Source organism: Symphodus melops, assembly GCF_947650265.1.
Source record: "Symphodus melops genome assembly, chromosome: 8".
In the NCBI taxonomy this organism is placed as follows: Eukaryota; Metazoa; Chordata; class Actinopteri; order Labriformes; family Labridae; genus Symphodus; species Symphodus melops.
In genome coordinates this window covers 6,700,926-6,712,879 of record NC_136698.1, presented here as the reverse complement: position 1 = coordinate 6,712,879, position 11,954 = coordinate 6,700,926, and the positions used below count along the sequence as shown (strand labels likewise).

Here is an 11,954-nt window from a genome sequence, read left to right as displayed (position 1 = left end):
TGGGGTATAGAAGCACCTCTGTTGACCTCCACTTTACAGTCTTCCACCATCTTTCTGGTGAAGATACCGTCCTGACCTGATCCAGTGTTAGCTCTCCCAGTTTGTTTGTTTTTTGGAGGAAATTTAAAAGCCCAACATGTTTGCAGAAGAGTCTCAGTGTTGTTTGGCACGGCTCTGCACTCTCCAACAGCCTCAAGGAAAAAGCACCTCACCACTTGGGAGCGTTTGGTGGTGCAGCGTAGGACTTCAGGGTGATTGCCTCTCCATCATCAACAACACAAAGACAGCACATGAAGATAACAGAAAAATATACAGACTTTATTATGACTTTTTACATTTATTTATGAATCTAGTTTGCTTTGGTTTCTACACAGGTAAGAATCAACCCTCCAGATGCACACACTAATGTATATTTGTCTTTTTTTTTGTGTTTATGTTTTTTTCTTCCTTTTACTGTCTTCTGACCTCAAGTGCATCACTTGCACCCCATTTTGTCAGTCTGCTGATGGCTTTTTAGCCTGGCGTCACAGTTAATTTTCACTTTTCATTTGACTCTATTCAAAGTAGTTTTGTTGGGGTTAGCTTGGAGTTGTAAAAACACATTTATTTGGGGATGCAAATGACAAAAAGTGAAAGTGCCATTCTGAAATGTGCTGAATATTGGGACCTATTTGAAGCCTCTGGCTGTCTGTTTTTGACTGTGAGCACAGACCCAGGGGAATGTCACGTCTTCCTGTTGATAAAATGCCTTGGCTTCACAGCACAAACTCCGAAACAATGCACACTGTCCGGTCCCAGAAACCCCCCTATTATATACTATTATTATTTTTTATTTCTAAACATGTAAAACTGATTATCTTGAGCAGTCCATCATTTGAACATGTTTGTTCAAATTGCAGTTTCATTAGTCTATCCATCACAGACCTCTGGCTGCTGTCACGCTTCCTCTTGCTCTGTTAAAGCTATGTTATACACAAAGTCTTTTTTTAAATATTTTTTTACAACAGAAGCATTAAAGTAAATTTAGATGCTAAAACATTTGAAATGGAAATTTGTGAAATGGCAGTCAGTGTATCTTACATTATTCAAACACTGCATGTTGGCAAGATTTGAAGACACTGATTTGGACAAATTGTTCATCGAACCATACGTACATACACAAATACATACCAGGTCCAAATCGTATTCTAAAATCCAGATGTGGATGACAGTGGCAGCGTAGGGATGTGAAGTGGATAGATTAGACCTGGACTACATTTTTTTTTTTTTTTTGAGGGTGAAAATGTTGAAATCAACATTTGTTAAAGACATGAAAACCTTTGCCATAAAATTTATTGACAACAAGTTTTCATGACATTTGATTGATTTACATCATCGAGCAGCTCTTAAAACGTTAATCTCCTTTTGTTTTTTGCACTAGAATGCACTGGTGGCTCTTTCTGGTCTCTTACAGTGTTTGTGAACATGGCAGACTTCCTTGTGCAGTTTTATGTGATGGTGGAGTTAGCTGACAGTTACAATCAGAAGCCATTGGGTTCATTTGTGTAAAATGTTATAAAGACAAAAAGTAGGATTTTTGTTTCAGAAATTCTTAAACATGCATTTTGTTTAAAGCAGGTCATGGCTGGTTGTATTGATTGTAAGCGAATATTCAAGAACTCTGTTGTCGTTTGTTTTTTTGTTTTTGCAATTAACAGAACACCTTAATACAGGAAATATCGCTACTTGAATTCAGGGCAGAAAATCTTCTATTCTGTGCTTTGCTGAGGGCAGATTAAAGTATTTTGCAAAAAAAGGTGCGTCAGAGCACCTCCTGAGCCCCCCTCCATCCCAGTAATAGCAACCCTGCAGTATGAAACTCAATCTGCTCGTGCAACAGAAAATCTGCACTTTGCGAATTCAACTTTTGATTGTATGTAAAAGCCAAAGTTTGGGTCTGTTCTGATACGGTGTTGGACGTCCTATTATTGCAGCATTTATGTCTTGAATGTATTTCATTGCTAACTTGTGCACTCACATTTTTGAATCGTCCATGTTTTCTGTCTGAAGTCTGATGCAGTGCCATGAAATGAACTGCAGGTTTTCAGCAGAGAGCTCTTCTCATGTTCACTTATCTCTTTATGTGCCAAATCAGGCGTCATTGAAGCGATGAAAGCTAATGCTGGAGTCACATCTTGACGTTATCAGACTATGAAAAGAAAAGAAAAAAAGAAAAAGAAAGAAATGTTGGTTAAATGCACTTCAAAATCCACGTTGTCAATGCTTCTTCGTCCAAGAGAGGACTCTGTAAGAAGAAAGTTAGCTTAGCATGCATGTTTCTCAAGCAGCATTAGCAATATGTTTGATTGACACGTTGAAGCAGTATGTATGTACAGTTGCAGTCAATCATCTTTTACTAGGGTGGGATTGATGTGTGGCAAACCTGCTGTGTTGTAAACCTTCATATCTCCCTCCATGTAACCTCCAAACAGATTGTGTGTGTATTTGTGTTTGCCCATATGCATTTACTGTGTCTCTGTACGGGTTGCAGAGCTTCATTGGCGGGCCCCAATGAGCACTATTTGTTTGTTTATGTCCTTGTGTCTTGTGTGTGATGACACTGAAGCGCTGAAATTGGTGGTGTCACTAAATGTTTTGTATGCCTTTTTTTTTTTTTTTTTTTGGCTACATTTGTAAGGAAATGTTATCATTCATAAGTTGCCAATATTTTACTTGAAGAGTCATCAATCAGAACCACAGCTGGAGTGTGTGGGTTCAGAGGCGATCACGGGGTTTGCAGGGTCAATTTAGTAACGCTTGTGAGTGTAGCTGTTATATTTAAGCAGCGAAGGTTAATGTATACGAGCCAAACATTTCAGCACGGAGCTGTCTCTAAGTGAACTAATGAAGTGACACAGTTGAACCGGAGCTCAGATCTCAGCATACAAAGGGGCAGTTAGAGCTACGACAGGAACTTTTAAAAGAAAATCAAGGAGTTTTGAGCCTCATCCTGAAAAGGATTACAGCCTCCACCTCCTCTCAGAGACAGTTCTCACATCAGTCCTCTGCTCCCAATGTTAGGTGCATCATCTGTGCAGGGTCTCTGCAGTAATTGTTGCACTAGTTTTACCCTCTTTTGTAACTGTCCAAAACCCCAACAAGGAAAACACACGCCCATGTCTTTTATACTTCTCTGTGTTGACTTAAAGAGTCAACCACCTGCAGGAGATTGAGATCCATGTGTTCATATACAATAATTGTACTTGCCTTTTTATGAAGTTAGTTGAAGGTGAAAAGCGGTTTTCATTTTCATTTTAACCCCTAATGTTTGCAGTTAAACAATATAATCTGTGAAGTTTAACAGAAAAGATGCACGTGTTAATTCTTTAATGCTTTTTTTTTAATCACTGTTTGTTCACCTGATGGACAGGTGTTTCAAATACTTCTGTCTATCGCCTGTATAAATCAAGACCCTGATAGTTTATCATTTAGCTACGTCTGTTTTTCTTTTTCTTTAAAGCACTGAACAAAACATTACCAAACCTTGAATAGGAGACGTCCTGTCCTTGTTGTGATGCCTTTGAATGTGTTTAACACATGATGAATGTTGAGGGTTGTAAACTCTCCACCTTGCAGAAAAAAAAGACCTGCTTTGCATCAAATCATTGACATCACAGATGATTTGTAGTTATTTTTCAAGGTCCCTGAAATATCCCATCTAGTTAAAAAAAAAGAAAAAAAAAGAAAACTTGATGATCTGTGCTTTCATGCCCTCATTTTAATGCAGTGATCTTGTGTATTATATATATTTCCATTACTTGCCATGCTGTCAGAACTTTAACCTATACTATGAATGAATGTACCAACGGGCCAATGTAATGTTTTCCACAGTCTCCCTGCATGAGACCGGGCAAAGATGAACATCTGTCCTTTTTGCTCCTTGTTTCTTTATTTAGTCTGCTAAGCGGCCATACAGATGTTTCTATAAATGAATGCCTTAAGTTTACTCCCTGTAGGAACAGTTTCATACAACAACCTGTGTTTTTTTATTTATTCATGTTACTTGTGTTTAGTTTTAGTTTCCTGGTCACAGAGTAAAGGTTTGTATCCTGACTGACTGGTTATCTGAGTGTTCTGTGAAGATGTACAAATAAATTTGTTAAACATTCACCAGACTGTTTGTTTTTACTCTCTTTTTTTTGGACTATAAAGCGGCACATTATCTTACTGCGTTCAAGTGATGATTGTGTGTAACTAATCCACAGCAGTTTCCTGTGATTGCTTGAAATGTCTGGTTCTTTATTCAAGTACTGTTGGACTTATCACAGCCCTTTTTTTCTGAGACCATCAAACATGGTTCTGTTGTTACAAGAATCAAAGGTAAAGTCATCTGTTTTTGGTTACAATGGGGAAAACCAGTTTTGTATTAACTCAAGATAACAGAATAAGTCAGCATCTTTAGAAAATAACAAAGGTACTCGTGATCACAGTAAAGCAGATTAAGTGAACTGTATGGATGCATGGCTGCTTAGGGCTTGTGTACAACCTTACTATTTAATTTTTGGACTATCTAAGTTCAAAACAGGAATTTCTAAATGGGATTTGTATGTATGTACTCAGAATAAGACAGAAACCGTCTTTTCTCACACTGATTTTACTTCACTGGAAACAGCTTTCTACACAGTTTGATGCATAAGTTATTTTTCTCAGGCTACCTCTTAGGTGAATCTGTATCTTAATCTATTTTATATTAACTTCAACAAAATGAACAAAACTATAACTTTCCTGTGATTGAAAGAAGTCCCTTAGTTAGGGAAAGTCATGGGATATCAAATCAGGGGGAAAGATTCTTATGTGTGTTCTTATGATGCAACACAGCTGAGTTTTGTTATTCTGTGTGAAAAAAGAAAATGAATGGTAATGCTTACAGAAAGGAAAAACACAAGACACAGAACAATGTTTTATTTTGTTTTCTTGAATATTGCTCCTGATGAGTTTTACAGACTTTCAGTGTTCCCTTTTCCATTTCTCAAATCTTTTTTAAACCACAAAGATGAAAGTATTGCTCTATTACTTTAATTTCTCGCTGAAAGAAACTTGATAGATAGATAGATAGATAGATAGATAGATAGATAGATAGATAGATTTATTGATCCCGAGGGAAATTCAAGATATAGAGATATCAAGATATTATATGACAACAGTGCAAGAGCTTTATCATCACTTCAGGCTATTTCTGTGAGCTACAATATCCAAAATAAGTTGCTTTTGTATTTACTTTTCTCTTTCAATTCCAATTGTATAAAAGTGACTGTTGTAGTTTAAAATATGTGCAACAGCCTGGAGGATGCAACTCAGTCTAATGGGGAATCGTCTACAGAATAAAAAATAATCAGCAGCGAGAGCAAGACAAGGATTATTTTGAATGTACTGTAAATGTGTTTCCCTGGAGGAAAACTTTAGGCAAGTAGGTCTGTATCTTTCAAACCCCCCTCGACTACAGGAGCCTTTGTAGGACCTGCAGACGTCTTGGGTTCGATGGGATTGAACAGTTTCCAGGGCTTGGATGGACAGTGGAAGGGGTTTGTGGTTGTATTGGGGGAGGCAGCGGGTTTCGAGGTCTTGGTGTCCTCCTCAGATGATTCTTGTTTGGGGTCTGAAGCCTTGGATGGAGACACCATGGAGGGAGCTGCAGGAGTTGACGAGGGTTTTTCAACTCTTCTGAGCGGGGACCAACCAGGAGGACGCCGCCGAGTGAACACCTGAAGAAAACACAACAGTATACATATGAATGGTGAACCTAACCTCATTTTACATTCAGTAACTGTGGACTTATTATCCCACCTTTTAAAATGTCAAATACAATAAAGCAGGAAAATCTCTTTCAAACATATAACAAAGTTTTCGCTCTTTTTGCGTGCCCTTCTTAGTTCTAAAATCCAAAACTAATGATGAACTTTGTTTGCTGCTCCTTGTGACATGTTGCTTTTCTTTGTTGAATAGTTAACAACTTGGCTTGGTCGACTGAAAACCCAGATATTTATACCGAAATAGGACTGAATCAGAAGAAATGTTTCAATATGGTGAATTCTGTTTGAATATAAACAAGTGTTAATATGTAGATTGCAGTTTTCGACATATCACAACCGATGGTGCAAGCAAATGAACACATTCATGATGAAAAATGTAGACGCTGACATTATGTTAGGGCTGTGTGTTTGGCGTAGCTAGCTCCAGCTGATTGGACACCATGGATGGGGGCTAACAGACAATATAGCAGCAGCAATCAGGCTAAACTTCATTCATTCCTTGTTCAATGGGGAGTCGAAATAATTCAATTCATTAGTATTCTTACTTTCATGTGGCCAAAACCACTTCTACCCTCTGCAGTTTGAGAGTATGCTGTCATCTTTTAGCTACTAGCCTTCATATCTTAATATAAATAACTATTTAAGGCGTTTATGTCTTAGATTTCTTACCATGCCAAAGCTCTGTAAAATACTTATTCAACAGTTTTAGGGGTGATGTCTTTTATATACTTTTGTAAACATGCATTGAAGCTTAATATGAGGTTCAAGTGTAAATCTTGCAGAATATGTTTTTGAAAAGTTGGTCTCACCACGGGAGGCATTGCTCCTGCTTCACACTCCATTTCAGCACCTGGGGGCTCGAGTCTCCACGGTGCAAGATCTACTGTAGAGTTACAGTATGCAAGCTCCTGCACACACACACACACACACACACACGCACACAGACACATCAGGTAAAATAAGCCTGGAAAAGATCACTTCATGGCAGAAGCAGTATGTTATGTTATGCTATGCTATGTTTACCAGGTTCTCGTCATCATGGACACACAGTTCATGCAGGTCTTGATGTTCTGCCTTGGCGCATGTCGTCCTCCTCATATCAAATGTCAGCCGGTACCTGAAACCTGCAACAACCTGGAGAGATACAAGCAGAAGGTAGGTAGAAAAGAACCAACCTTAAACTTCCTTCCTCTTCCCCTCTCATCATAGGACCCAGCCTCTACCTGTCTGGTGGCCGTGCCAACACTGTGCAGGGAGAACAGGTGAGTGGAGTTAGAGATGGTGTTATACTTGGCGATAGAGGCTGTAATAGGAACTTTTAGGTCCTCTGAGTTCAAATCGATGTCCTCAGGGCAGCCCAGACAGGAAGCTCTCTCTGGAATCACTAGCATATCTGAGGTGGAGAAGATGGGAGAGAAAGGGAAATCGAATTAAAGTCACTTTATACTTTTGGGCCTTATAAAATAAAATATATTACAGGTGATAGAGCTCCATCATTTGCACTGTTAGCTTTTTTTTTCTCAAAACTCTATTTATCCCCATGGGGCAATCAGCGCACCAAGCATTTGACCGAACTGCATACACCCTGTGTAGAGCAGGGATAAGTGTCTTGCCCAAGGACAAGGACATGTTGCTTGCAGGAGCATGAGCTGGGGATCAAACCCTCGACCTTCCGGTTGAGAGTCGATGACTCTACCCACTGAGCCACAGCCGCCTTTGATGACTTCTCAACCCTTTGCTTATTGCCGGCGCCATCCTTAAATTCAACCAAAGCTGTTACAACAAACCAGGAAGACAAATGGGTGAAGACCCCCAGTGGATACATCTACTTACCCTTTGTCTATGGAGAAGAGTAGCTTTGAATAAAGCAGATTCTGCACCCTTACTGTTTGCTTAACATGTTCTAACACCTATGGTTGAACTCCTTTTTCTCAAGAGAACCCTCTAAAGCTGGTAATTACTCCTTTAAAACTGAAAATATATTCCACTGTGAGCTTCAAAATGTTTCATAACAATGTTAAAGTCGGAAGGATAAAACATGGAATCATCTGACTCGACACACAGTGAGCTGGTTAGACAAACAGTTTAAAGTCTAGACTGTCACAGCCTTTTATGGCCTGATATGTTAAGGTTGTGCTTTCTCTGTCTGCAAATAGTGTTTATATATTACAAAATCTGTGTTCCCTTGCGCCCACCAGGATAGATTTTTCTCAATAACTCGTTTTCTTAATAAGAAATATGCTCTCCTCTGAGTCATGTTTCACTGAAATCAATAGACCACAGATTACAAGCTGCAACGAATCTCCATCAATAATATCATTATTCCTGAAAAAAGAAGAAGACTGTAAATATAACTGGGTTAAATTTTTTCTCATTAGATGGGATTAGAGTTTCAAATCTCCCCTCAGGCAGCATCACATGACAGAAGAAGTAATGAGCATTAATGAGCAAATTGGTTCTGCTGTTAATGTCTCCAATGAGGTCCCAAGTTGAAAGATTATTTCAACAACGTTTCTTATTAAAAAGCTTTTTGCATCATCAGTTAGTGTCCCATATTATCTCACACAGCGGGGAGAAAAGTAAGACGTCATCTACGAGCCTCTCCACACTTTCTGTAACAGTTTAGTCTTAAATTAGATTTATTTTTGTTAATATATTTGCTTTCCTGATAGCCAGATGGGAATATAGCCGAGATCCCAACTCTCATATCTTTTATGGCAAATATAAAGTTGCTGCTATGCTATGCCACTTAGCTTAGCATAAACACAAAAGGAAGGAATAGCTCTGTCCAACAGCATCAAATGATTTCCTAGAAACTTGGTAGGCTGCATCTTGTTTATTTTATTGTAGGCTACATACAAATGTAAAATGATAAAAGACGAAACATGTTGTAGTTTTACTGGATGATTGACAGGTTGGGAAAAAAACTGCCAGGAAGTCACTGCAGCAATTAAAAGGGTTAGTTTTCATTCAACATGATCACATGTGTGGTTTTTCTTGATTGTTGTTAACAATTAAACTCTGGATAGAGATAGGATAGCTGTGCTGTCTTGTTTAAGCACATTTTGTTTGATGTATACTGCCCCCTAGTGGTTGTTAAAGCGCATTGTTAATGAACCGTTACATTATTATGTGAGGAGTTCATTAACCTCAGACAAATTAAGTGGTGTTGAGTCCAGACGGCCTTGGACACTGTTGTTACATAAGTATCCTACCCTTGTTTCTGAGCTCTTTTACATGAGAGGAAGGTTATTCTCAAAGGTTGGTAGTCTAATAACTTTTGAATTGAATACATTGATAGCTAGAGGAGCTGTAAGTCAGCAGCCTGACGAATCATCACGTTTTTAAATGCAAAATTGTCATATTAGAACTGTGCCTTATTTTGTGTATTTGTGTTTGTCTAATTAATGGTGCAATTTGGGAACAACAGTTTTACGAAACAGTGTCGTTCTTCAACAAATATCAAGAAATGTTACTGGAGGACATAATTGGTAACCAGTTGTCTTGCATTAAATATCAGCACATCATTGGGAGGAAAATGTATCATCTGTGTCTGATAATAAACTAAGCTACTAAGCAGACTAAATCTTTGCAACAGGCATGGAAGTATTAGGCTATCAATCTTTTCATCTTAGTCTCTGCAGGAATGCATTTTTAATAAGAACAGATGACAATGAATCATTCACTCACCCATCATGCAGTTCACCTCTCTAGTGTCTGCTTCAGTCTCTGTCATGTAGACGGTGGCATTGCAAAAAATTGGCTCCTGGAGGGATTACACAGTAGATATAATTACCCTTATGAACTGCTTTGAAAACACTTAACTATCTCGACTGTTTGCCTACATTTACTATCAATTTTCAACAAGACAGATTCTTTCAGTGTTTGAACAAACAGAAGTCTGCAACTTTTTCCTACAGAATTTTTTTTTTTTTCTTAACAGGCATGACAGGAGGACAGCTTTGTTGGGTCAAATAAGCATCAGCAGATCCATTTCTTCTTATTTTTATAACCTTGCGTCCATAAGGCTGATAGTCACAGTCTGTCCACTGTTTGCTGCCTCCAGCCGGGCAGTCGCTCCTCCTGCTGGTGAACTCCAGCGAGTACACTGAGTCTGAGCCGTTCTCTGACTGGAGAGACAAACAAACAAACATGCATTCAGTGTTTGTACCAGAGGTCAAAGTGTCTAAACATGTGTGCTTAAAAAAACATCCCACAGCTTCAATTCCTCGCCTTTCAAAACACCTCAGCTTGAAAAAACAAGCTAAATACCATCAAATAGTCGTGACAATGATTAGCCATCTTTGATTTGGAGCCAGGGTTTTATTGGCTTTTCTGAGTTTTCATAAGCTGCTCATTGATCAATCTGTTTTCTTCTTTTTCTCCATTTTTTCTGTGCTTTCAAAGTCAGCTGTTTTTTGGTGCTCTTTATACCTTCCTGGCTGAAAGTGTCTGAAAGAGGGCCAGGAGTTTTCCATTGCTTAGTCCCTCGTTGAACTTGTGCATGGCACTGTGGACAGCCTTCTCTACAGACGGGTCATCACAAAACATCAGGACGCCAGGCTGGACCTGCACTGCATCCTGAAAGAGGGAGAATTGTGGTAAAAATAATGCAAAACAAATCATTTTTGCTGCACAAACTGTTGATCCAACTCCGAGTTATAAGGACTGAGTGCAGGGACATCTGTGTTAGTATTAATATAAAGGGCTGTAATCAAATATTGTAATTAATTACAGGCTTTATGATTATATGAGAGCATCAATGATGTTCACAAGAAGCATTGCCTTACTGGTAGATTTAGTCTTCTAAAGAATACACATAAATGACACTTTAATTATTCTACATTTGAATAAGAAGAAAGATGATTATTTATAGAGCACAGTTCATACAGAAAGCAACAGAATGTGCTTCAAGCAAATACATGAAAAAAACACAAGCATTACAAACACAAGCAAACAGAGAGGTGTATGCTCAAGTAACTCAAGTGCACAGTGCTTCTGTTATTTAAAATGTTTTACTAAAAACACAGATCGATCAAGCTACATAAATTCAGCTGTAAAAATACAGGAAGTCTTCTTTTCAAAGAGTCTGATTCCACCTTTTTGGAGTTGAGACGCTTAAAGCTGCTTCAACTGCTTTGACTAAAAATTATTTATTTGCGTAGCTTAATTCATTGAAAAGCTTCAGTTACTTTTTACTTTTATAATAACTCTTTTTGTAGTAGTTGGCTCTGAATTCGTTGCAAGTTAAACCCAGAGTGTACTGCTCCAACAGAATTAGCCAGTTGGACAAGGCAAGGCAAGGCAAGTTTATTTATATAGCACATTTCAACAACAAGGCAATTAACAGTGAGTAATTCAACTATGAATGCCAGTAATGTATTTTGATCCTATTTATATATATATATATAGTTTATTTATTTTAAATTGTTATTTATGAATTATTTTTCATAGTTTGGTGTTTCCACTTTTACTCAGATAAGAGAAAATTAAAACCAGTTAAAAAGTATGAGTTCTCATTACCTGCCCAGACACTGAGCTGTAGAGGCACAGCAGGCCCAGGACACAGAGCCACAATGCACTCCTCATTGTCTGATCCTGATGGACGTCTGCCTTTGCTCTTCTGCATGATAAAGAAATGTCAAATATCACACCAAAACCTTTACACAACAGTTTATCAATTCATTGAAAGAGCATTTCAGGCCACAAGACCCTCTTAACCCCAGCAGTGATCCCCAGATCTATGTCAACATTTCTTAACTGTGGCATGAAAACAAGCCAGGCTTGAAGCCAACTTATGAGGCTATTTGAACACACTTTTTAAAATTAAATAAAGTGATGTTTTACTTACACTTACTGCAGGAGGAAAAACTGAACTCCTCTCCTCGGTTGGTGAAGTTCTCACTAAAACTGTCGGTCGAAAACCCTGTGAAAGATGATGACTCACTAAAGGACACGAATACACAGGATAGGAAGGGGGCAGAGGACACACAGACACACACACACCCACACACACACACAACCACACAGACACACACGCACACATTCATGCCCAGAAAGCTCAGTCGATAAAAGAAAAGTAAATGTTTGTTTTTTTGTTTGCCCTCCTGTCTGTACGGTCAATACAGAGCGAGCATGTGAGAAGATGAACTAAGCTCCTTTATA

The 11,954-nt window shown here is 38.4% G+C and overlaps 1 protein-coding gene across 1 annotated transcript; it reads right to left on the bottom strand.

Moving 5' to 3' along the window:
• Positions 1–5,105: 5,105 nt before the first annotated feature.
• Positions 5,106–11,394, bottom strand: kng1 (kininogen 1). The gene is made up of 8 exons (XM_079350934.1): positions 11,313–11,394; positions 10,224–10,370; positions 9,803–9,919; positions 9,480–9,555; positions 7,013–7,182; positions 6,813–6,923; positions 6,599–6,697; positions 5,106–5,741 (listed from the first exon to the last, which is right to left on the bottom strand). Exons 1-8 carry the CDS (start codon positions 11,376–11,378, stop codon positions 5,439–5,441), a joined length of 1,089 nt encoding a protein of 362 aa, XP_079207060.1. The 5' UTR covers positions 11,379–11,394; the 3' UTR covers positions 5,106–5,438.
• Between the last annotated feature and the right edge of the window lie 560 nt (positions 11,395–11,954).

Coding starts and splice junctions, on each gene's coding strand:
- kng1 (XM_079350934.1), bottom strand. CDS start 11,378: ATGAGGAGTGCATTGTGGCTCTGTGTCCTGGGCCTGCTGTGCCTCTAC. Junction 9,920..10,223: donor AGACACTTTCAGCCAGGAAG/GTATAAAGAGCA, acceptor TTGTCTCTCCAG/TCAGAGAACGGCTCAGACTC. Junction 6,924..7,012: donor TTGGCACGGCCACCAGACAG/GTAGAGGCTGGG, acceptor GTATCTCTCCAG/GTTGTTGCAGGTTTCAGGTA.